This window comes from Prionailurus bengalensis, chromosome A2 (genome assembly GCF_016509475.1).
Source record: "Prionailurus bengalensis isolate Pbe53 chromosome A2, Fcat_Pben_1.1_paternal_pri, whole genome shotgun sequence".
NCBI lineage: Eukaryota > Metazoa > Chordata > Mammalia > Carnivora > Felidae > Prionailurus > Prionailurus bengalensis.
The window spans coordinates 52,860,108-52,886,238 of NC_057348.1; the positions used below are offsets into that span (position 1 = coordinate 52,860,108).

General features: G+C 44.0%; 1 protein-coding gene across 6 annotated transcripts in view; it reads right to left on the reverse strand.

Annotated features, from left to right (window-relative positions):
* The window catches only part of VGLL4 (vestigial like family member 4), a 168,431-nt gene that overhangs the window by 17,276 nt on the left and 125,024 nt on the right, over positions 1 to 26,131 (reverse strand). For 5 of the 6 annotated variants that reach the window (XM_043588137.1, XM_043588139.1, XM_043588136.1 and 2 more), the window contains one exon: positions 25,073 to 25,262. In XM_043588137.1, coding sequence (XP_043444072.1) covers positions 25,073 to 25,262 — 190 coding nt within the window. Of the gene's footprint in view, positions 1 to 7,984; positions 8,050 to 25,072; positions 25,263 to 26,131 lie in introns of those variants that run through there. The other variant, XM_043588141.1, reaches the window with a different exon arrangement.

Below are 26,131 nucleotides of genomic sequence, written 5' to 3' on the forward strand. Positions count from 1 at the left end.
GAGTCAGTCCTCCTGGCTGTTTTAACTTGCATTTCTCTAGTTGCCAGCGCAGGTGAGCCTATTTTCATATACGTATTGGTCATTCTACCTCCTTGGCTTTTAATTTGTTACAGGTTGAATTGTGCTTCCCCCAAAAGATGCTCAAGTCCTAACCTCCAGGACCTGTAAATGTGATGTCACTTGGAAAGAGTCTTTGCAGATAATCTAGTTAAGATGAGGTCATGAGAGTGGGCCCTAATCCAACACGACTGGAGTCCTTATACACAGGGGGTAATTTGAACCAAGTGATAAACCCATAAGGGGGGGAAACAACGTGAAGATACACGGAGAATGCCATCTACAAGCCAAGGAACGCTGGAGGCCACCAGAAGCAAGGAGAGAGGCAAGAGCAGGTTCATAGTCACAGCTCTCAAGAAGGAACCAACCTTGCTGACACCTTGATCTTAGACTTTGTAGCCTCTGTCCAGAACTGTGAGACAACACGATTCTGCTGTTTAAGCCCCCTACTTCGTGGTGCTTTGTCAGGGCGTTCTTAGGAAACAAATACAACTTCCACAGCCTTTCCCTGCCATTACTTTATGCTCCTTTAGATATTCTCCACAGGCATGGTTTCTTCTGCTTCATCTATGATACACACACACACACACACACACACACACCACGAATGTTTTATATCTTCATTTTCAAATAGGTTCATAAGACCCATTGGACCTTGTCATGCAAGCCTGTCATTATGAGGCATATTTAATGAGCACCAAGAAATGACAGCACAAGCCGCGACTGTGTGTGTGAGGCCAGACCTGCCAATAAGAAGCTGCCCCCTGACTTCACCTCCAAGAGCAATTGAGGAAGCCAGGAAAAGGAAACCCCATCTGCCCCCACAAACAAGGGAAGAAGCTCATCAGCCAAATTATAATCCAAAACCTTGTGGCTCAGTAACATTTTGGACAGATGAAGGCATGGACGACCCACCAGATCTTTCCATCATTCCTACACCGATGGGCCCATCGATAACCAAACCCTCGAGCCCACGGGCCAGCTGTACACTGTCCCCCGCTTGCATTCACTGCTTGTGCCTGCCCTCTGGGTCATCCGCCGCTGTTCCCTTGGAGCATGGAGGGAACTGGCGTTCAGAGGTGGAACAGCTGGTAGGAGGTGGGGCAGGGACTCAGATGAGGCCAACCTTGCCTCTTCTGCTGAAACTGCCTGCAAGGGTTTCAGAAATAGCACATTTCTCTAGTGCTGATGTGTAGGGGAATCACAAGCAGCGGACAGTGTAAGAACAACTACGTATCTAAGTGACATTTCTGAGATCATTGATGTGGACTCTCTCTGTATAAAGGAGTCAAGGGTTTCCAATCAAAGCCTTCTCAAAAAGGGGAGGCACTAAATCAGCATAACAACATCTCCATATATTCTTGAGCCTTCGAGATTCCTCAGACATCCCTCTTGTTCCTCCAGCAGGTCAGCCCTAGTGAGCATTTTGTGAACTCCTGCCCTTCTTTCTGCAGGGGACTAGAAGGATCTCCGGGGGAAAGGGGGTCTCTCTTTTCCTCAAGCACAGTTACTATGCAGATCTGCACAAGGGACTCCAGGGCACCCAGGAAGCCTGACTGAGGTCACCTGAGCCATGCAGTTGCACTTACCCATCACAGCCACTTAGGTAAAGCTTCTACATAAAACCGAAATGTAAGTCATAAGCAAGAAAACATTTTTTAACTATTTTAGTTAGAAACCTGTCTGAAACATCCTAGAACTCACTTCTTTCCTTTCCTGGAAGCCGTGTGCCAGTTTCCTCCTGGAGAAGTGTGCCTGCCACCGCGGGGAGCGCTTCTCTCTCCCTTCTCCTTGTGCTGGGCCAGGAAGCCACTAAGTGGGTTTGCTAGAACAATGTGTAAAGTAAGAGTACACAGGCCCTGAGTGAGTGCAGGATGCACCACGGCACCCCACCCGCCCCGTGCACGGCTCCAGCATGCAGACACCCGACCTGCTGCACAAAGGAAGAGCTTTCCAGACCTGTCACCCACGGGAGGCAAGACTCTCAGAGATGTTAGCGGGCAGGGCAGAGCCCTCACAGATAGCGGAGAGACTCCAGCCACATTTCCAAACAGCTCAACCCTATGTAAATAAGGTACTGGTTTTCTTTGACTGGAACTGTCTACACATGTTTTCCATCATTAGCTGAGATCAGAGGAAAAACTAACGTCTGAGAAAAGAGGTAAAAACCCCAAGAACATGACTTTAAAGCATCTCCTCCCTCCCCCCATGTTGGTCACAACTGCCACCAAGACAGTGGGCCTCCACCTGCGAGCCAGGGCCCCGGGGACTTAGCACTGCCGGGACCGGGATCCGTGTGCGCTGCTTACCCCTGAACGGATCACGTGTCCCACACGTGTACACTCAGGAGCTTTCAAGTGGATGGAGATGTAGCTGAGATAAATAAAATTTAAATTAATTTAAAATTCCTACTGCTACTAAATTGATAGTAGCTTTGTCGTTATGTATTCTCTCAATGAAGGGTATGTTAAAAAACACACCCACTATCATATTTTTGGCATTAATGGGAGCCCTTGTACCAGAGACAGGATGGAAAACATTATGTCTCCTCTTCTGTAACTAAGCTGTAATGTCTGAGGCAGACCAAAGCCTAGAAAAGACCATCTACCTCCCTTCACAACAACAGAGGCATCAATATGGTGACATTTTGCTCCACTGTCCTAATTTAGGGAATGCTTGCGACAGCTGGGACAAGGATAGGAGAAAGCGGGGGCAAAGGGATCTGCCCACCGAGACTGTCCGGTGCCAGCCCCGGCTTAACTGGGGTCAACCCAGATGCTCAGCTCTCCCTGCTGTGTCCCATCCCCCACCCCCACCCCCCAGTCTGATTCTAAACTCCACAGACAACACCTTACTTATACTAGAAAAGTAGAGTGTGGGACCCGCTGCTTTACACTCCCCTCCTCAGGGAGGAGGAGGGCGGAAGCACCCCACTTCTTAGCTGTCCACAGACCTGAGACCCAGAGAGAAGAAAGGTCCCTCCGCACACAGCTGGAGTGAAGCAAACTAGGCAGAGTGACTTTCGTGCATGGTGCGCTGTTCCCAAGAGTCCATCACCCGTATGCAGAACAGTGCCTGGCACACAGTAACGAACTTCTGGAGCAACCAACCAAAGGGCACATGAACTCTTAGGGAAAAACCAGCCCAAACTGGTCTGAACAAGTCAGAGGAGCTCATGAAGCTGGTGACAGGAGAGCCAACTCCAGCCACCGCAAACCCCATAGAAAAAAGGGGTCTCAAAACACCTTCCATCATCATTTCTGCTTCCGTTCTTCCAGGTTGGTGCCAAGCCACCTTTCGTAATTCCATTCAATTTCTTCTGAAGGCTCACTCTTAGTTTTTACTCTGCATTTTGCAGCAAATCACTGGACTATATTATAAAGCTGTCTCACAAAAAGATTTGGGTGCATTGTCCTACCCAAAGGAAGAGAGCTTCATGGTAAGATGGCTGTAAACAAAGGAGAGAATGAGCAACCATGGCCTCCTGAAGATGGCCATACCACTCCTTTTTTTTAAGTTAAAGTGTAGTCGATGCACAATGTTACATTAGTTTCAGGTAGATGACAGTGATCCAATACTTCTATACATATGCTGTCCTCACCACGAGTGTAGCTACCATCTGTCCCCACGCAACCCTCTGACAGTACCACTGACTATATTCCCTATGCTGTGCCTTTCACCCCAGTGACTCATTCATTCCCTAACTGGAGGGTGGCTACTTCTTAAACACTTCCGGGGATGAGCACTTACTTTCTCTTCAGGCAATTCACTCAATGACTGAAGAGCTTCAATGAAAGATTCTTCCTCCTAATGAATGAAATCTGCTTTCCAGTTCAATTCTTGGGTCAAAGGTTTGAACCTTTGGAAAACCGTTGGAAAAATTCAATGGAGCCTCTTTCCTCTTCTAAGCCCTGGAAACTGCCGTCAGCCCTGCCATGCCCAGATTTCTCTTCAGCAAAAAACTGCTGCAAATTGTACCGGACCCCCTTACCATCTTGACACCCACCTCCACCTGCCTTACAAATTAACATTCATCTTTGAGTGTGGTGCCCAGAACTAAACCTAATACTCCAGATGTGATCTAACACAGGGCATGCAGGAAAAGAGCATCCCTTTCAATGTATGGTAGCCTATTTCTGAACCAAACATCAGCACATGAGGTCTAATAAAAACTAAGGTTAACAGAACGCTCGAAATCAGGATTATTTCAACAGCCTCAGTCACCTGGAACTACACTTTTAACGGCATTACCCAAGATGCCAACAGTCACTCCAGGACCCGTGTCACATAGGAGGTGTGTGGTCATCTGAATTCCTCCCACTATTTTTTTCCCTTTAAATTCAGCTATATTTGTGACCGAACCTTGGCAAGAATTACAAATGGGTTACTCCACATTCACATCACATGTGCTGCACATCGGAGACAGACTGGCCAACACCCTTGCCGCACCATAGGCTTTGCCACTACTCCCTCTTCCCTACGCACACCCTCAGGCCGCCTTCCCGCACTCAACGCCGGTGGCCACCAGCTCCCAGTGATCTCGTGACTTCTTGATATTAGAGGATAACCTCTAATTTGGTGCATTTATTCAACACTAAACAAAAATTAGAAAGCCAATTTTTCTCTCGAAACCACCCACCTACCTTGACTGACTGACATCAGAAACTTTGTGGGCAAAATTACTGAGTTAAATTACTATATGTAACTACTAAAAAGTTTGGAAATTTAAGTATTGTATATATAAACTGATTAAATATTCATCTAATAAAATATAATGAGGGCTCTACCCAATATTCTTTAAAATAGTAATAAAGAACCTCAAAGACCTTCTGAGAGCAAATTATGGAGTACATTAATGCTAGGCATTTAGTCCATTAATTCCCCCTGGGCATCCAGGCAGTCTGGTCGGAACCCCATCTTTCAAAGACTAGAGAAAAAATTGGCCTTTTTTTTTTAAACATTACAAGATAGGAACGAGATATGAATTAAAGATTGTTTTGAGGACCCTCATATGCTTGGAAAGGCTATTATATACTAACAATTGATAGGGAAATCACTCATCAATCTATTCTTAAAGCAAAGTTCCCAAGGGATCTGAAAAAAACAACAGAGATGGCCTATCTCATTTTTGTATGAGTTATAAAGTTGCATTTATTTTTTTTTAAGTTTTATTTATTTATTTTGAGAGAGAGAACGAGTGGGGAAGGGGCGGAGAAAGAGAGGGGAGAGAGATCCCAAGCAGGCTCTGAGTTGTCAGCACAGAGCCTGATGTGGGACTCAAATTCACAAACCGTGAGATCATGATCTGAACTTGAAGCAAGAGTCAGATGCTTAACCAACTGAGCCATGAGGCATCCCTAAAGTTGCAATGCTTTACAAATATTCTCATTTGCAAACTTCATAAAATTCAGAACTATCTCTAAGTGTCTGCTTAGCTTTGTTTTACGTGACTAACGTCTAAGAGCCATCCCCTGGGCTATTAAAAATCACGTCCGTATCCGAAACCTGAAACCCGGAAAAGAAATGGGGAAAGGAACCTCAGGGAACTTGATGATTCTGTTCAACACTGAGATGGCATTTTCCCCAAAATCTTGAGTCGATGATTCCAGACCCTTTGGAGAACCTCTAGAGTCTGTCCCCCAATACCCCAGTGACACACCCCTCTCCTTTTCTTGAGGAGTTCAAAACCAAATGGTAATGGTTAATCCTACCTGCCCTTTAAATTAAAATCACCACCCCCAGAGTCCTCACACTGTGATTCTCTATTATTAGGCACCAAATATCAAATCCTCGGGGGCTGGTCTTCTGCTGTCTTCCAAACCACTTACCTCCTCCCTACACACCACTCATCTCAACGGAGTATGGAACACATGATAGATTCATTATTGTCTATTCAAGTGAACTGAAGATATATATATATATAGATAGATATAGATATATATATATATAGATATATATATGTATATCTATATCTATATATATATTTTTTTTTACTGTGGTAAAATACACAAAAAATTTGCCATTTTAGTCATTTTTAAGGACACCACTGAGTGGCCTTAAATATTCACACTGCTGTGCAGCCATCACCACCATCTCCAGAATGTTCATCTTCCCAAAATGAAACTCTGTCCCCATGAAACACGAACTCCCCATTCTCCCCTCCCCCTTCACCTGACAGCCACCCTCCTCGCATAAATGGAATTGCATACGATTTCATCTTTTGTGACTGGTACACTTCACTTGGCAGAAGGTCTTCAAGGTTCATCCACGTTACAGCGTGTATCAGAGTTGTGTTCTCTTTTCAAGGCTGAATAAACACTCTATTATGTGCACACATATTTTGTGTATCTATTCATCCAGTGATGGACGTTTGGGTTGTTCGCCCCCTTCTTGGGGGTGAATAATGTGAATAATGGTGCTATGAACAAAGATGTGCAAAAACTGGTTTGAGTCCCTGCTTTCACTTCCTTGGGGCACATGCCAGTAAGCAGACTTGCTGGACCATATGGTTATTCTATGTGAAACTGTTCGTCCTTACAAGCCTTGACAAATCATCTACATGTCTGTCCCTCTCTACTAGAGAAAAATAAAAGGTTTCCAAAACGATGGGTCTTGGCTCACAACAACAACAAAAACGCAAGTCTTGGTAAACACAGCCCAAGTGGCCCATGAGAGAAATACTCATGAATAATGTAAATATTTGACATAAAAATTAAATAAACAAAGAACATCCATCGCCCAGCTCACCAAAGTCAGCAAACTCAGGCACACACACACGGACCGCAGTCAATGATGCTGTAATCACCAGTGAGCATTCTGGGAGACTCACAAGCTACATACTTGTGGTTCTCATTTCTCACTGTGGGCCTTTAAAAATTAGTTCAGGTCATCCAAGGATGGCTAATGTTAATAATAGTAATAACTACCACTTGTATAACATTAGCATACAGTTTTACACAGTGTTTTGCACATATATTATCGTTAACAAATCTTCTTCAGTCTGCAATTCCTCGGCAACTGCCCTGAAAATGTGTTTCTCAAACAGTGAAACGAAAACCCCGCTGTGCCTACCTGTGTGGGCAGGTGGGAGCGCCTGGACGCCCAGCTCTCAGGTGGTCAGTTCAGAGCAAGGAGGCGAGAAGAGGGTAGGGGGGGTAGGAGGCCGCTCTGTGGAGTTATTTGACGGGTTACTGAGAGATGAAACCAAAGTGCTCACTTTCTATTAAATGTGAAGGATCTCTTGGTCACTAATTGACCCTGCATCTAGAACAACTTACAGACAGGGGACACAAGGAGAATTTCCACGGAGGGAAGTGGTCAAATAGCTGAGGTCAAAACCTCCAGACTGCAATTGTGGCCAAGGGCTTTTATTTCCCTTGTAATTTTCTTTAAGAATAAATGTTAAACCTAAAACATACCCCCTTTTGGAGGCCAACCTGGCAGCTGAAGGGAATAGGAAGAAAAAGCACCCTGTACTCCATGAATCAGCAGCCACTCAAACTATGCACCATTGTCTGGAGGCAGTCACATGATAGCCCGGCCTGGCAATAACACGTCAGCCATCACCTGGAACCTGGTTACTTCCAATCCATTAAGGCAACAATTACTAGTGTGCATTAACCCTTACAGCTCACACGAGTCACCGGTGGCCAGCCCAGCAGCCCCATTAACAGCCCTCTCTCTCCTGCCAGGTCCTCTCAGAAGCAGCACCGGGGACACGGCTCTGATTGGGACGAGGTGCCATCTGGTGAGGGGAGAGGGCTGAGCAGGAAAATCACTGCTGTCCCTTCTGAGCACAGTCAACTCTACCTCTCCCAGGACTCGCTGCCTCATAGTTTAAATTAATTACAGCTGAAAATACAGGGTTGCCATCTGGTTTGAAAAAGCAAGGATAAGGGAATAAAATGAAAGGGTTTTTGGTACTAACCTCACTTTAATCATTGCCAAAGAGCATGAAGACAGCCCCGCGTCCTCCCACAAGAAAGCCTTGGGCCTCACAAACTTGGCAAGCAGGCCCAGGCACAAAAGTGGGTAGGCAGATCGCCTGTCAGAATAAGAGTCCCCGTCTAGGAGGAGAGTTGCAAGGTAAGGGGCCTGCCTGCCCCCACACTGCAAGGAAAAGTTTCCTGTGGGTCCTGGGATAGGTTAGTAACTCCTGGGAGGGTTTATTTACAGAGGGGGTCTTGCCAAAACGTTACATGCATCGTTACAGTTCCATTTCGTGCGCAAATAGATGTGCTGTCAGAATTATAGCATGCGATTTCCTCTTTCTTTGTTTCTCCATCTTCCATAGCATAAGGCTTTTATAAAACTCTAAATAAGGCTAAACAAAACACAGGAGAGGAAGGTTGCTGGAGAAGGGAGCCAGCCCTGAAGGCACCATGCATGCACCTCCATGGCACCCCTTGCATCTGGGCCCTCAGTGAAGGAATGTCAGAAATCCCCATTTTTCCTGCGCTGCAGCCACAACTCGGTCTCACTTGTGTTTCGTAGGAAGCAACTTCCTTCTGCTTTCCTCCCACCAGCAGAATCCTGGATCAGAGGCTCTTTTCTGTTAGGACTCGGGCTGCAGAGAAACGCTGACTGTGGGCAGGGGGGAGGCAAAGGTACCCCAGCAGTACTTGCTTTTCTCTTCACGGGCATTCAGTGGGTGCAAAAAACTACCATGTCTGCAGCCGTCTCCATCGACAGTACCCCAGCGTCAAGGGGCCCACCAACAGGGGCATCAAGCCAGATTTTCAACCCACTTTGAATCATCTCCTGCCCACCATCTGAGTTCGTTTTGACCCAGGTGAGTTTTGCAAACAAAACCTGGAGGTACTGGAGTCCGGCTGCTTTCAGAAAGTAATCCCCACTGAGGCACAACAGTGTTTATTGGAACAAACTCTAATTAATAGCTTACAGTCTTTCATAAACCGGAGATCAGGATGCTAACAGAGAAAGGAAAAGCGGATTATGAAGACCGGCATTTCTGTTCTGGGTAAACACACATCTTCAACTCAAAAATGATTCGAAAGTTGTCTTCCAAATCCTGCCCTGACAGAATCATTGTCTATAGCAACAGTGTCCATAACATTCAAAATCTCAGGAGTGTAACTTTCGAGTAAATGGTACATCTGTCAAACCACAGGAAACATCTGGTAAAATGGTTAAATAAAAACAGAATTTAAACTTCTGATTTCAGAGCTTACTTATGGTACCCAACAAGAGGCTATTAAAACAAATACCGAAAGCACTCTGACCATTCACAGTGCTGAATGACGGTGAAAGATGTCCTTGAGGGGCAAGGGAGGGAGAAAGCAGACAAGTCAGGAAAAGGCAGGCGGTGCCCCTGCCCTCACACCACCACCCGGCACTTCTTCAGGCACAGCTAGGTCCCCTCCCCTAGCCAGGGCTGACTCCTTCCCTGCACACCCACATCCCCCATGCCACCCACAAAGTAGGCACTTGGGAAATGCTGGGTAAAATGAACTAGTGAAGTAATACACAAACGATACGCTTCTGTCCAGTTCACAGCTAACATGTATTTAGCAGACACAATGATCCTACCATCAAAACAGCACAGATATATGTGTTACAAGGTACTAACCAACACACTGCAGTCCCTTCCAGAACACTCTAGAAGCCTTTTCCATTAAAGAAAAGATTGATTCAACCACTTCCAAATTTTAAACATCTCTATTTCAAAAACACATTAATGTTGAAAAGCAAACGACAAGGGGCGCCTGGGTGGCGCAGTCGGTTAGGCGTCCGACTTCAGCCAGGTCACGATCTCGCGGTCCGTGAGTTCGAGCCCCGCGTCAGGCTCTGGGCTGACGGCTCGGAGCCTGGAGCCTGTTTCCGATTCTGTGTCTCCCTCTCTCTCTGCCCCTCCCCCGTTCATGCTCTGTCTCTCTCTGTCCCCCAAAAAATAAATAAACGTTGAAAAAAAAAAAATTAAAAAAAAAAAAAAGAAAAGCAAACGACAAATTAGGAAATTATTTTCCTAACACATCTGATGAAGGATCCTTTACGTGAAAAGTGCTAACACGTTAAGAGAAAGAAGATGAATGCCCTAATGGAAAAAAAAAAAAAAAAAAAAAGGACAAAGATACAGTCACAAAAGAAATCCAAATGGCCAATAAGCATATGAAAAGATCATTCAAGTTCCCTAACAGCAGAGAGGGGGGAAAAAGGGCAAATTACCACAATGATTCCCCTATGAATCTTGCAAAAATTAAATACATGGTAACAGTCACCTGTGTGATGATGCAGGGAGACAGGACATGCACACAGTGACTAGTGGGAATGTGTATCAGTGAACCTGGTAGAGACCAAGCTGGCAAAATAAACCAGCCAAAGTAGAAATGGGTGCCCTCTGACCCTGAAATTCCATCTCAAGAAAAATGGGAAATATGGCATATGAACAAGGATGTATATACACACATCATCCCACAAGTTTCACAAATAACAGTAAAACACTGTAAACAACCCAAGGATCTGCATTTGCTAACAAGTTCTTTGGGTTATAAGCAACATAAAACAAGGCTAGCTAGTTGAAGGGGAATTTACTGGAAGGATACTGTGCTACATTTCTTGGAAATGAAAGAAGAGTTAAACAACCAATCCTGGAAAAGGAAAAACAGGAGGCAGTCCCAGGACCTCGGCAATAGGAGGGGGAAGGAGCATGGAGCTCCTGTGAGCCACGGCAGCTGCTGCCTGGAGCTCAGCACCGGGCAAGACGCTTGGCTGGGAGGCACCACTGCCAACAGTTCCAGGTCTTACCACTCAGTCACCAGGGTAACGCCACAGTCACCTTTCCAGGTCCTACACAGACACCCACATCCCATCACAGCACCAGTGAGCAATTACTGCCATCAAGTCTTAAGAATTCCGGGACTGTTTTTATTAGATACCATACATGCTGCTGAAAATTAGAAGACACCTACACACACACACACACACACACACACACACACACACACACACACACGGCACCAGTTTTCAGTCAAGAGATTTCACCTGAGCTTCAAATGAATTACTTGTCAGTAAGAAATTGTCAGTAAGATCACACAGGAAGCAATATATGTGGTTTTGCTGGAGTTCTGTAGATTTGGGGGACAAAGGAACAGAGAATGCTCTATCTTTGCCATTAATTAAGTGAAGGTACTAGAATTTTTTTTCTTTTAGGTAAAACTGTTGGAATTATGGGCTAGAAATTGAAATGAACCTTTTGGGCAGTAATAAAAATCTATGAAAAAGGTGATTTAAGCTAACTTAGAGAGCAGGCATGGAATTTTTTTTTAAGTACGCTTCACACCCAGTGCAGGGCCCAGTGCAAGGTCCAAACTCACGACCTGGGATCAAGACCTGAGCCAAGATCAAGAATCAGACACTTAACCAACTGAGCCACTCAGGCTCCCCCAGGCATGAAAATTTTAATTTGTTCCATGTACTCATCCATCTTGTGTTCCAGACCCGTTGCTGCCTCCTTCACCATGACTTCTGTCCCTTTCCCTTCTCTCCGGTTTCTGAACTTGCACTTCCCACCATATAACAACCACACACATATCCTAATACCGCCTTTATTTATCATGTACAATGGCATCCCTCCCAGGGCTCACAGACAAACCATCTCCCTGCCAGAGGTCCAACTGGTATCCCAAGGGAGACCTCATGAGGCAATGACACTTGTCCCGGTCCAGGTCCCCCTTTTCCTTAGCCACCAAAACACCAATCACCACCCACCCACCCTGCAAAAATGGGAAAATCTATTCTAGATTAAATGCAAAATGTACTTTGTAATTGAATCCTGAATTAAAGAGAGCACAACTATAAAGGACATTAGTCAATGTGAATATATTAGTAAATTGGATCACATCATTGTTAAAACACATACAAAAGAGAAAGCAAATTTGGCAAAATATTAACAACTGGTGAATCTAGTGAAGGGTGCTCATTTAACTAGTTGTTCAATGTTTCTAGAGATCTGAACTCTTTCCAAAATAAAAAACTGGGGTGGGATACGGTGGAGGGAAAGAAGACTGCCAGGTCAGATGATCGCCAACTTTGAATGGTATGTCTAGAATGATCTAACCAAGTACAGGCGAAGTGGGATGTTGGGGACCCTTGAATGGTCTTACAGAAGAGCTGACACGGGGATATGGGGAGGAAGCTGTGTGATGGAGAGATGCCATACACATTAAGATGCCACGGGCAAAGAAAATGTTGGCTTCAAATACCACCTCAAAAGGAAAGTCATGAGGCAGGTTGGATAATCCAAATGGCCCACGAGCTGCTTCCCACCTTCTGTGTAGCTTGCCTATACATTGTTTTAAAATTTAACCATGGTTAAGGAGTATTTCAATGATCCATAGTCCAAAAAGGCCCTCTACTGAGAAGTGGGAAAAGGGAGTTTGGGACAGATCACCATAATCCTTGAAAGTCACCCTGAAGAACTTGGATTTTATCTTGCCAAAAAGAAGTCAGAGCTACCGCCCACGAATAAACTTTGTCTCATCCTTCAAACAGGCTCTCAGGAATACGTGCCGACTAGGGCACTATGCAGCCATCAGCCCCTTTCAGCAAGATCTCCATTCCCAAGCTTTATCTACGATTCACAGCTCCTAGAGAAAGCTGTTTCCATCAGTTGATATAACTTGCTCTAAAGCTAAAAGTCTAACACAAAATGAGGCAGGATCATTCGAACACACAGGGAAATGGGGCTGCTAGTGATGCAAGCCCGAAGCTATCACACACAACTAAAATAAACACAATGAATCTTTTAGAATAGCCAAATAAACACTTCCGCTTTGAGAACTTTTTAGGTAGACTGGAAACAACACCAAAAGTAGTAAACACTTAGGCAGAGATTTGTTTGCTGTTCTAGTAAGAACAGATCTACTCTTTGGATTGATTTCCACCCGGAAGAAATGTCTGGCCATCCCTCTGAACTGCGAGGTGCACCCAAGCTGAAGTGAACTTCTCATTCCCACATACCTTATGTGCACACGGGGGTCAGAACACAAAGCGTAAGAAGAAATATAAATAGAGGAGTTGGGGGGGGGGGGAACCACATTTCATTCACACAATAAACTCTGAAGGCTTATTAACTCAGAGTCAACATCAGGAAAAGATCATTTGATCCAAAACAAGCATTACAAGCAGGACTAGTGATTCAGACTGTAAACTGCAACGGCCCAGGTCCTCGGGATTTGTACTTTCCTGTCTTGGGGAAACAAGGGGTAGGGGAAAGGAAGGCAGTGGAGGTAGTGATGGTGGGGTTCCCTCTGTTCCAGAATGTTCCCTGAACTAAAACATTGAGCCTACAAGGAAAACATGGAAACAGAGTAAGTGGTACCACTCAGGGTTTATTACATATTTGAAGCAATTCTTAAAATCTTCCCCAAAGGGAAGTTTTGACAGTGCTCTCATAGTGACTTGTTCTTCATTCAAACACTTATTTAGCACCTAGCAAGTGGACATTGTGCTGGGTGTTAGTGGAACCGACAGGAGTAGGACTCCGCTCCCTCCCTGGAGGGCCCTGCAGTCTGGGAAGTGGAGCAGACAGATGGACACACCATCACAGCAAAATGTTATCATTTTATACAAAGAGATGTTCATCGCAAAGCAAAATGAACCATCATTTGCCAAGAGAGGGAGGCAAGGAAAGTGTACCAGGAAGGAGTGAAGAAGGCACATGGGCTCACCTCAGCAAGGCAGGAGCACACAGGCAGAAGCCCCCAAACGCAGACATCTGTTCAGTGTTTTCTGAAGCTGACTGGGAGTCATGGAAGATTCCAAGAAGAGAGTAAGACTTCAGAAACCTTCTGAAGTGGCAAGACCAGTAAAGAGAGCACTGTCATGGAAATGGGGTTCTAAACTATGGCCCAGGCCAGTACTGACATGGACAACAGTTAGTAGAGTGAGGCAGCAGGCTGTGCACCAGTGGGTTCGACATCAGAGAGGAGGTGACTTCCAAGCCAAGTGGAAAGACAGCCATTCCATCATGAAGACAGGGGACAGACGTGTCGAAGAAAGGAGCTACTAAAATCACTTCCAGCCAAGCATCACACTGACCTGAGGAGCACACACAGTATCCAGGAGGCAGGTGGCTCTGGTGGGGGTGAAGGGTAGGACTCAGCGAGACATAAAGATTTGGGAAGCCTCTACCTGGAGAGGTAGGTAATTCAAGCCCTGAGTTGTTGGCATGTGACTTCTTCAGAAGGATCTGCACAGTAAGAAGGATGCAGCCCTGCAGAATGGCAATAATGCCTAGTCTTTGAAAGATCCTGGGTGGAGTGGGCACAGAAGTAGGAGGGGAACCAAAGAAAGCAAGAAAGGGCCATGGGAACCAAGGGAAAAGAGACTTACAAGGAAGAGGAAGTCCAATAAGATAAGGAATTGCAGGTTTCCTTCTAGATCTGGCAATGAGTGGGTCCCCAGTGAATGAGGGAGAGAAGTTTCATTAAAACTGCTAGCAGAGATCAAGGCACTGGACTGGGAAATGGATATGGAAGTAGAGATGATCTGCTCCCTAGAAACAGCCCCGAGGGGAGGAGAGAACTAGGGATGGAAGATGAGGGACATAAGTTCAAGGGAGGGAGGACCTCGGGCTTTGCTCAACTTCTCTGGACTCACGGAACTTCCCGGAGAGCCCCAGGCAGGAAAGATGGCAGCCGACAGTCCCAAATCTAGGAATTACATAGTCATTTCATTGCAACAGTTGGTACAACAGTACAGCACCAGACCTTTGAGAGTCTGAAAGTTCATAATGGAATTTTGAAACCAAATAAAATGTTCTTTTTGTTACGCAAGTAGGTTCCCTGGAATATTCCTAATAGGTCTCATTAGAAAGGGATAAAGAATCCATGGCCAGTCACACGTGATTAACCCTGGGCTAAACGATGTTTCTGTACATCGGACTTCTCAAAGCCTGAAATGTGCTACCATGCACGACCAGACCCAGAAGACTGGGTTAAGTACTTCCCAAACTTATACCAGGGAACACCTTTTTCCTTAGAGCATCTGGAGGCAAGAGCATTCTGAGACCATCTATGAGCAATGGTGCCTTGATTCCCTAAGGAGTGTTACTTCAGCAGTCACGTGCAGGAAATCACTCCTGATGTGTTAGAAAACCCCACAACCACTCCTTGATGGGCTCAATGACAGAGACAAATTTAGGGAGGCAAAGAGGTTTGAGTTCTCAGACTTGCTTCTCAAGTGACCCAACCTAGTTAAGAGTTGGTTTGTTTCTTCCACTCGACCTTCAGCCAGTTTCTGGAGCTGGTTTCTATGTGGACGCATTAGCTGCATTTCTTAGATCTCTTCAAGGAAGGGAAGGCAAGAGGTAGGATAATTTTGAGGAGAGTATGCTGGTGAAATTTGTTTCCTTCTTTTCTGCAGTACATGTTGCCTCTCTTGGGGCCATGAAGGCTTGGATCCAGACTTCAGATCCCTTGTTTAGCAAGGTTTCCAGCTACTGCCAGATTCAGAACACTACTGCAACATTAAGTTCTCTAATTATGCTTTGGAGACAATTTGTGAAGAATTTTCAAAATGGAGAGGGAAGGAGGAAGAGGGCTGCTTTATGCAGAGATTTAGCAAAGAAGATAGAGACCAAGTGGTGGCACTTATCAAATAAAAACGACACCAGACACAGAATGCTGGGCTTGTAAATGACCTCACTTATGTGTGAGCTACATATAGCACAGGCAAATGGTGGGTTTATAAGCAAGATCCTAGAGGAAAATAAAAGAACCATCAGCACTCACACACAGACCATGTTTCTTAGCTTTCTTCTTTCTGGTCCTTGGTCAAATCTACTCAAATGACAGCACTTCATATACTTGGACAAACTGGCTTTGTATGGCAATAAGAGGTTTGTGTGGTCATAAAGCAACATCAAGATTAATCCTCTATGTATAAAAATAGCTGCCATTGTGTTCCCAGGGCAGAAGCATCTTCAAGACAATGGCACTCCAAAAAGAGCTTTGGAGCAGAGAATCAGAGTGGGAGGGAGAAACAGCCAAATCCTGTGTTGTTTTCTTTCCTCAACTTCTGAACAAATGCCTCTGACTTCCTCTGTAAATAAAAAGTCCTTTTTTCTATTTTAATGTGCCACTTTAAAAAGTGACTTTACTCATCCTAATGGAAGTTTTCTGATACATCCCTAATGTTCTTTAATTCCTCTCTAGGAAAAAAGTCCTTCTTTCTCAAGGTTCTCTTCCCACTTTTACATTCTTTGTGACAAAGATAAGCAAGCACCACAGAGGTCCCCAGAGCAGACCAGAAGGCAAACGATGATAGCCCTGTTTTCTCTACTTCTTTGCTTCTTGGCACTCCTGGCATTTCTTTACTCTGTGTGTTATTTGGCAGAAGAACCCAGTAGCAGGATGGGTATCTCCCTTTCCAGCTCTCTGCAAAGACTCTTAAGGCAGAAGTGATGCCTGCTGGGAAAAGGCTGATGTCAGCTCTTAAAAGCACAGCTCCCTGCTCGGATAAGGAGGTCTTTGTTTTCAGCTGAACTGTGAAAATGAGAAAATGCCTCTAGCCTGACAAACAAGCAACCCACACAACACAGGTCAGGCCTGTGACCTTTATTTAAAGGTACCACACTTCATTAGCAAAACACTTGCATGGAACTCACAGATGCGCCTTTAACGCCACACGGGAGCAGGAGCAGCCATAAAAAAACCCAGCTTCGTTTCCATCCCTGTTAAGGCTGACCCACAGCTCTGGCTATGGTGTTAGGGGCACAGTCTCACACTAAACAGTTCTCAGATTATACTTCCCTAATGTGAAACATTTATTAGACCCAGGCTCCCTCATTTATTTTTTTTAAAGTAAATACACATATTTGCTGCACGTGAGAGGAGAGATTTTTTTTTAAAAAATCTTGTTTAACATTATCTCAGTTTCTAAGTTAGTTATTTAGGATAACTAAAATAAGGCTATAAAACAGCCTCCTGAATCCCTCAGAACACTTTTGGGAATACCAAAATACTGTGTGTAGATGTACAGAAAAATACAGAATTTCAAGGCTAAAATGTCCCAAGTTTGAATGACGCCAAGAAGGATGTGGGAGAAAAGAGGGTACGTAGTTTGAGGGATTCTATTTCAAGAGCCTCTGATTTATGAAATCTGGAGCAGGGGTGGGGGGGTGGGGGGAGGATGTGTCTCTGTAGACTTAAAGCCAATTTTAAACTGCTCCAGTGTGAATCTGTTAGACTAAGGTTACTATTGGCCTATGCGCCACTAACTTAAAATTGGGTTAGAAATTTTAAATAAGAATTAAAACAATTTAAAAAGCACTTTCCTGGGCATAAACCAACCAACCCGCTTGTTTCTTCTTGCAGGGGTCCTCACCTGCACAGACACACCGTTTCCAGCCTCTTCAACAGAAGCTAAGTGGCAGCTCAGCATCTCTGACGGGTCAAGCACTGCTTGGGAGGCTTTGCCTCATGGAAGTTTTAAGGGCTGACAGCCCTTCATCACCTTAGGTCCCTGGTTCCTGCTGAAGCAATGTCTCCACCTCTCATCCCCAAAGCATTATCAGTTGTGTTTTGAGAGTGCTTAAATAGAAGATCGTTCAAAACTATAAGGCTTTAGGGTTCTTTGACAAATGATTCATAGAGGCTGGATAACCAAGCTATTAATATAAATGTAACCTGCTCACTTAGAGCACTGGCTTTAGGATCAGACAGCCTGGGTTTTGATTCCTGTCCCTGTGACCTACTAGCTAGCCGTGCAACCTTGACCAAGTTACAGAACCTCTCTGGGCCTCATTTTTACCATCCTTAAGTGGTGATAATCATAGTATCCACATCACAGGGCTGTGAGGATGGGATGAGATTATGCCCATGAAGCACTCAGCACAGTGCTCTCGATACACAATAAAGACTCAACAGTCACTGTTATTAATAAGCCCTGATGCAAAGGCTCTCCTGATTCTCTGGACGCTGGCGATGCTGACCTCTCTCCATGCTCAGTGATAAAGTTTGCCTCTCTGGAAGGTTTATGAAGACTCACACACATCTGTAACATGCTGTCTATAAATATGTATTATTTTACCTTACAAAATCCCAGTTTACCTTACAAAGTCCCAATTGTCAGTAGGGTCAAGGTACTAAAATAACCCTAACTCTCCCATTTCCTCTGGGTCTAGAGTTAATATGAAATGAGGAATTGCTTCCTTTACTTTCATGACGTTTGGGGAATAGTCTCTTGGTAGAGTGTGTCCATATGTATCCTAAAGGTACTACAGGAACTAAAGGCACTAAACATACTCAGGAGATACAAGAAACACAGTGTGATTACGTTGCCAAGCATTTTATGCACAGACATCACAAACTATAAATACTCCAGAACATTTGAGGTACCATTTACACAATCAACTCCATTGCACAAAAGTAAACAAAGTCCACAGGAAAACCCCAAAACCCATTTCAGCTAGTAATCAATAAGGTGTTTTGGTTTTTGTTGTTGTTTTTTTTTAACTGAGTTTCTATTCTATGACCAGCACTTGATATCAAACGCTGCCTCCAACTTTTTCTCAAGCTGACAGAAGTACTGGTTTTGAGTTTGTCAGTTTTTCCCTCTTTTCTATTCATGCTTATGGAGGGAAGAGTGAACTAACTTGGGCCATGGGGTGGGGGGGAAGGGAGTAAGAATATGGAGTGGAGGGGAGGAGAAAGCTAGGCACGAGGAGAAAAGAGAGAAAAAGGAGAAGCAGAGGAAAACAGAGGAGCCCAGAGACTGGATCCGCAATCAAGGATAAAGCAGAATTGGGTACATTAGGCTTGAGAAAAAACTTCAAAAGAGTGGTCACAGAAGCAAAGACAACAACAATGGACACATTTCACACCAGGACAGTATTTCAAAGGAGCGCCACCCCTGAGGAGAGGCACTGTTTTCTTTCACTAGCCCTTCCTCAGTGTGGATTGCTAACTTGGTCTGTGGCAAACTCAGCTGGTTAGAGCACAGGGCTAGTGACCATGGCTTTGATCCCAGCATGAGCTTATGGGTTTTGGCCCATCTGAGGCCAGGGGCAACTACTTTGCAACTGTGGAGCATTGATCAAAAGAGGATGCTTGCCCCAGTTGGAACATGAGCTCAGAGAGCAGTCTCTTGAAAGTGGGTCTAATTCAATTCAACACAGAAATTATTTAGTACCTACCATATACTGGACATTGGACTGGTGAAGTGTCATAAATATACAATGTCCATCGTATGTTTTAAGATGCATGTAATCCTGTCTCAGGTAAGAAACAGCTATGGCATAATCAAAGGATCTTTGGTTTTGTGTCACACACAACAGGGTTAATCCCACCTCCACTACTTTGAACACACGATCTTCTCAGAGCCTCAGTTTCTGCTTCTGTAAGTAACAGAGCTCTTACACACATGCACACACCTTAAAGAGTCACATTTATTACAAGAGTTAAGTGAGATAATATAAAGTGTCTAGCATAGGATAAGTATACAGTAAGCACTCAATAAATGTTCCCCTCCTCTCACAGGTGACTGACTGAACAGTTCAATAGTAAACCTTCAACACACACAAACCCTACCACATACTTTCATACACACACAGAGATGAAAACTGCTTCATATCCAAAAATCATCTTAGACTGTACTCTTCAGCACAGAAGTTATCGGTCAAGCAGCCCAAAACAAGTCTCAAAACCAATATGAGTTTAGCCTGCTGTTATAATGCATCAATTGTGTGCCTTCAAGAATTTTTACTATACTGATACACAAGCTATTAGAAATGCACAAGATTATCATGGGGCGCCTGGGTGGCTCAGTGGGTTAAGCATCTGACTTTAGCTCAGGTCATGATCTCAGGGCTTGTTAGTTCAAGCCCTGCATCCAGCTCTGTGCTGACAGCTCAGAGCCTGGAGCCTGCTTTGGATTCTGTGTCTCCCTTTCTCTCTCTGCCCCTCCCCCACTCACACTCTGCCTCTCTCTCAAAAATAAATCAACATTAAAAAAATTTTTTTTAAAAATGCACAAGATTATCTACTGAAGCATTATCAGTATTGTAAAACGTTGGAAATTACCTAAATACCCAAAAGAGAGGGGACTAGTTACATGAATTCTGGCACATGCAGGCAGTGGAATGCTATGCGGCTGGAAATAAGGATGCAGAAGTGGCAAGAAAACACCTCCGTGGGATATGGTTGAATGAAAATACCAGAGTTCAAATGAGCATAAAGTGTTTCCTTATATGTAAGAGAAGGTAGGGAAATTGAGAAACCATTCACCTATCTGCTTACTTTAGCAAAAGAAACACAAAAAGGTTAACACCCTACAGAAGGAGCAAAAGGAAGGAAGGAGACGGCACAGAGTGACGCTCCTCACACTTTCAAATACTTTTTAATATAGCTTTGACTTTTAGAAGTATGCTAATGGTATACATGTTGAAAAAATAAAATGTAATCAACAAGGGTGGAAAAAAATCTACAGCTGAATGCAAACAGAAATGAGTGAGTCCAACTATATATTTTAGTTAACTCAATACTGGGGGGCATGGGAGGGTATGTAATGGACTACAAAGTTGTAAGTATTTTGGTTTACCCTCAGCACAGAACAAAAAAAGAACTGCCAACAAATCTTTAACTCTTACTAGGTTTATTTTTCTAATTGGTATGGGCACAGCAATTCTGAAACTATTTTATGTGAACTATAGGAATGAACAATAAATAAATGTGTTGCTGGGAAGAAGGGAGATGCAAATATGGAATGGGGGAGGGTGAGGAAGAACTCTGTGGAATTGGATTAGAATTGGGAGTATTAATAATAACTGATGATTTCCTAGCTGTTTCCCCTGAAAGGGTCTAGAAAGAGTGCTGTTCAAAAGAACTTTCTGTGATAGTAGAAATATTCTATGTCTGGGCTGTCCAATATGGTAGCAGCTAGCCACATGTGGCTGTTGAGTTTGAAATGTGGCCAGTGTAACAGAAAAACTGAAATTTTAATTTTTATTTAATTTTACATTTGAATTGCCATGAGCAGCTAGTGTCTATGATATTAGACAACTCAAATCTAAAGGCAATGACACCATACTAATACCTAGCACCCAGACTGTGGCTTCTAAATCCTATTCTCCACTAAAAGGAACCAGGATCCCCTGGAGAAATGGTTGATTCCGCGGCTGGCACAGGTAGGTTACAAGAGGATCATGTTTGCCAGAAAATAACAAAGTGCTTTATTCACCACATTCACAGCTATAAAACAGGAATCCAAGAGTCCATATGGGTAAGAGAGAAGGGAAAAGGGAGCTCTTCCTTAGCAGATCACACTTGAATATCAGGATCCTGGAAAAGAATTACTTCTTGGCATTTCCATGAAAGGAATCCCAATAGCCATGCCCCTATACCTTACTTAATCCACCTCCTTTCTAAGAGATGTGGTATCTTTCAAATAAGACATTCATATTCTTAACACTTAAGAGACTATTTATTTATTTATTTCTCTGAGTCACCACATCAACAAGAAAATTAATGAGTTCAAATGAGTATCAAGGGTTAGAACAGGAGCCCAGGAATTCTCAATTTCCAAGTTCCAGAGACTAAGGAAACTCTCTTCTCTCTCCTCCTCTTCCCTGAATCAAATCAGATGAAATTTAGTCATTCTCTGTAGCTTTCTACTCTGGCTCAGAGACACTTAATCTCCTCCTTTCTACTGGAAAATCTCTCAGTATGATGGTTGTAATGAAATGTAGCCAAGCTTGCATCTTTGAAACGCTCTTACTAGCTGTCAAAACTGTTTTTCAACAACACTACACTCCATGCCCAGAATTACTGTGATTTCTTTAGTGATAAAGTAAACAAAACACATTTTCACTACACAACATTAACACGTACTGAGAAGACAGAAAGCAAAAATCATTTTGTAATCTCCTTAAAGAGACAAATATACCAGACCATTCTTTTCCAAACAGGCATCAGTTTGTAATTTATTATAAAAAAAATTTCTTAGGTATATTAAATAAAAAGGAGGGAACAGGCCATAGCTCCAAGAGAAAATGTTTCACCAAATCAAACAATAATAGTAAATATCCTACAACATGAAGAAGTAATAGATACAGCATCTTTCCAATCTGTGTACAAAATCTGTCATTCGACTCTTGGAGGATACAAACAGAAACATTGTTACTATTGCTGAAACAAACAATTATCACAGGTGAACAGAAAGGCCAGAATTAACTAATCGCACACTGACCACCTTTCTTCCATAAGTCTAGGGAGGACGGCCCATGGGGCTGCTGCTATTTCTATATTCCTGAAACTCTGCATGATGACATCAACTGTTGAGTTGCACATGAAATCTAGCAATTCTATTTACACTTTCAATTATTTGTATGGGGCGCCTGGGTGGCGTAGTCGGTTAAGCGTCCGACTTCAGCCAGGTCACGATCTCGCGGTCTGAGAGTTTGAGCCCTGCGTCAGGCTCTGGGCTGATGGCTCAGAGCCTGGAGCCTGTTTCCGATTCTGTGTCTCCCTCTTTCTCTGCCCCTCCCCCGTTCATGTTCTGTCTCTCTCTATCCCAAAAATAAATAAACGTTGAAAAAAAAATTTAAATTATTTGTAGTGTCCTCAATGTAATTATAACATAGTATGAATTATTTATAGTCACCTATACTTCAAGCTCAGATGTGCAACGACCCAAGGAATCACGAAGTCATTTTCTAACTGCCTTAACACTGTAATAATAATATTACTGATGACTCAGGCAGGGGGTGCTCCCCACTGGCCCCGCGCTGCATTTACAACCATCCGGTGAGGGAACAATTACCATTACTTCCACTGAAAGATAAAGAAGTTGAAATTTAAGCCCAAGACATTCTGACTGAAATTCACATACACTCAGACATTAAATTCACCACAATAGTATTTTTATTCTCTACTGCTGTTATCAATACCAGAATAAGTGACTTATTAATAGTAAAAGTAATAGCTACTATCAACTGAGTGTCGCACTGCACCAGACTCCTTGCACATGGTGGTTCTCGAGCTCACAGCAGCCCTCACATGAACTGATATCATTGCCATTTTACAAAGAAGGATATTGGGCCCAGGTAAATTAAGTGACGGTCCAAGGAAGTGGCAGAAATTGAAATTTAAACCAAGGCATGTTTGCTCACAATATATACCGTTTCAGGGCCACTTCCCCTTTCCGTCCAAAAACAAACAAACAAAACCCCAAATGTCTATTTGGGTTTTAGGAAAGAGGACAAGGAGAAGAAGAAATTCCTCGTAACAAAAGAAGGAACAAACAGTTGAGCACCCAGGACCTAAATGACCAGCCTCTCCCTATCTGGGAGAGCTCATTGTTTTGTAGTGAGTGCCTTGTCTCTGGATTCCTGATTGTAGCAAATTCCAGGGCTCCAGACTGCAGCTCAGCCTCTGACTAACACTACAGTGATTTATTTGAGGATAAATACCTCTGTCAGTGTGTCTTATGACTGAACACAACAGTCCAAGCGGGATGGAATGCATGGAATGCCCAGGGCTGCTGGCGCTGAGACAGCAGAGGGCTGCTGGCCTTATCGGCTACCTCTCACTGCGCAAGGTCTCCTCCAATGAGAAAACAGGAACTCTCTGAGCACTCATGTTCCTGCCAGAAACAGCAGCATCCTCAGAAATCAGAACTGGGGAAGCCAAGCATTTTGAATAATTATGTAACATTAATTCACGCCCAGGGAAGGCGGGGGACGAGGAGGATCTTTTTACCTGGATATACAAAGCTACGCCTTCTAATAATCAGGCCTACCTCCCCCTCTGACAAGCTCCCACACTCTGATAACGCCTAACGGCTACACAGTTGCCAGAGCAGACTCTCCGGGCAGCTGGCTGGTGTCTCCAAGTCCTGAAAACATGTGAAAAAGCATTCGACCCCCTTTGTGGGGCATGCGTAGTAAGAAGAAAGGGCAAAGAGGAACCCACAACAAGGCGCACAGAAGCATAGCTGTTTTCCTAATGTGAATGTGGTCACGCTGCACACATTCAGAGAACTTTCATTTCAACCCCTCTGTGTTACAAGTCAGGAAACTGAGGCCCAGAGAGTTGAAGCAGCTCATGTGATGATCATAAACAGTGATGGTGGCTGAAGGAGGACTGGTGCTCAAACAGCTACAACAGGCTCACGTGCCAGAAGTGACGAGCAGCACGTTATCACAAACACAAAAAGCCATCTTTCCCACCTTAGGAAGGTCTTACGTTTTTACCGTGAGCACACAAGGTGAGAATTAATAGATATACTGTCAAGAAGTCAACAGCAGCTTAACACGACCTCCCAATGCCTACGTCATTCACCTTACCGCGTCTCATTCATTTAGCATCTCGTATCATCACAAGAAGAAGGGTGAGTACTGTGCAATAGATATTCTGAGAGAGAGAGAGCACACTCACACAACTTTTATTACAGCTTACGGTTATAACTGTTCCATTATTAGTGACTGTCACCAATCTCTTACTGTGCCTAATTTATCAATTAAACTTGCTCACAGATATGTATGTCTAGGAAAAAACAGAGCATATGCAGGGTCTGGTACTGTCTGCATATCAGGCATCCACGGGGAGTCTTGGAACATACACCCCGCAGATGAGGGGGGACTACCGTACTTTTGCACGTACAATTCTAGACTCCCAAGCAAAACATGTTACATAAGCCTGTCTAGGCGCTAACCTTTCCTTCCATTTCCCGGCCCATAAGACATTCACCAAAGATTGATTCTCCTAACAACCATCATCGGTACAGGCCAGACAAGGCAGTCTTCAGTCAACCACCCCCAAGATGCCAGAGGAGAAAGCTAACATCCACGGGAGCACACACACAGGGTCAGGAGGAAGGAAAGAAGAGGTCACCTCTCCACAAGTGGTTACAATCGGTTCATCTCCTGCCTGGCAGGTAAGCATCGCTCATCTGTCACTTCACAGCTGGCACAAAGTTGCCAGAGAAACATGGCCCCAGCACAGAATGCACGGAAGCCAACCCCAGAAGACCCTCGCTTCAGAAAGAGGGAACTTACAGATGGGGGTTGAAGATGCGACTCATCTTGGAAGCATGGTCGTTTTCACAGTCCAGGCCATCGTCCCCTTGCTCCAGGCTGAACTTCCTCTTGCTGGGACTGATGGGCGGGGGGCCTGTGCGGTGACTGGTGAGGGCAGATGCCACAGGGAGGGTCTGCATCCTGGGTTCTCCCCTGAGAGCAGCTTCACCTACGCAAAGAGAGAGGTCGTCGTCATCAATGAGCAGAAAAAACGCCCCACCGCAGCGCCCCGCTTCCCCGCCCACCCCTTGCAAAAAGACTCCCGTGGAAAGTTTTGGCACATGACAGGCTGCCTGCCATTCTCAGAACACGGCCTGAGTGCAAGGTTAGCTGCCAAGCACAAGGCATTTTACATAAATGTGGTTTTCTACACAATAACTCATTCCCCTCTCCCAGCTTTACTGAGATGTAACTGACATACAACACTGCCAGTTTAAGGTGTACAATGTGTTGATTTGATACACTTATATACTGCTAACCCCTCCATCATGTCACATAATGACCATTTCTTCAATAACTCTGTAGGGTGGAGTTTAAAATTAAAAGTAACAAATAAAGTAACAAAACAGTAAAAGTATTGACCACAAACCATCTCAAAAGTTAATTTAAAACAATAAAGGTCTTTTCAACCCCGTACCTGTAAGAGAATGACCTAACACAGGCTTCATTAGAACCTGAGTAGAAACTCACTTTTCTTGCCTGTTACATTTTTATTACATTTTTGGTATGTTATTTTTTTTTAAGAATGAGGAAAATTTATAGGTTCATAACTCACATATTTGCCCCAAAAGTTAAAAGAAATAAAAACACATTGTTTAATGAAAAATAAACATTTCGTTCTTACAGAACACTAAAAATGGCACATTAAATATGTTTTGGCTATTATCAGCACAAAGTTCCTGCATAGGATTTGACCTGCACAGGTGCAGTTCTCACACATTTTCAAAGCTGAACACTCAAATTAGAAATCACATTGTGACCGGACTCCAAATCTTGGTGTTTTTCATTCCTGTAATTACAAAGGCTTTGCAGCAGGCA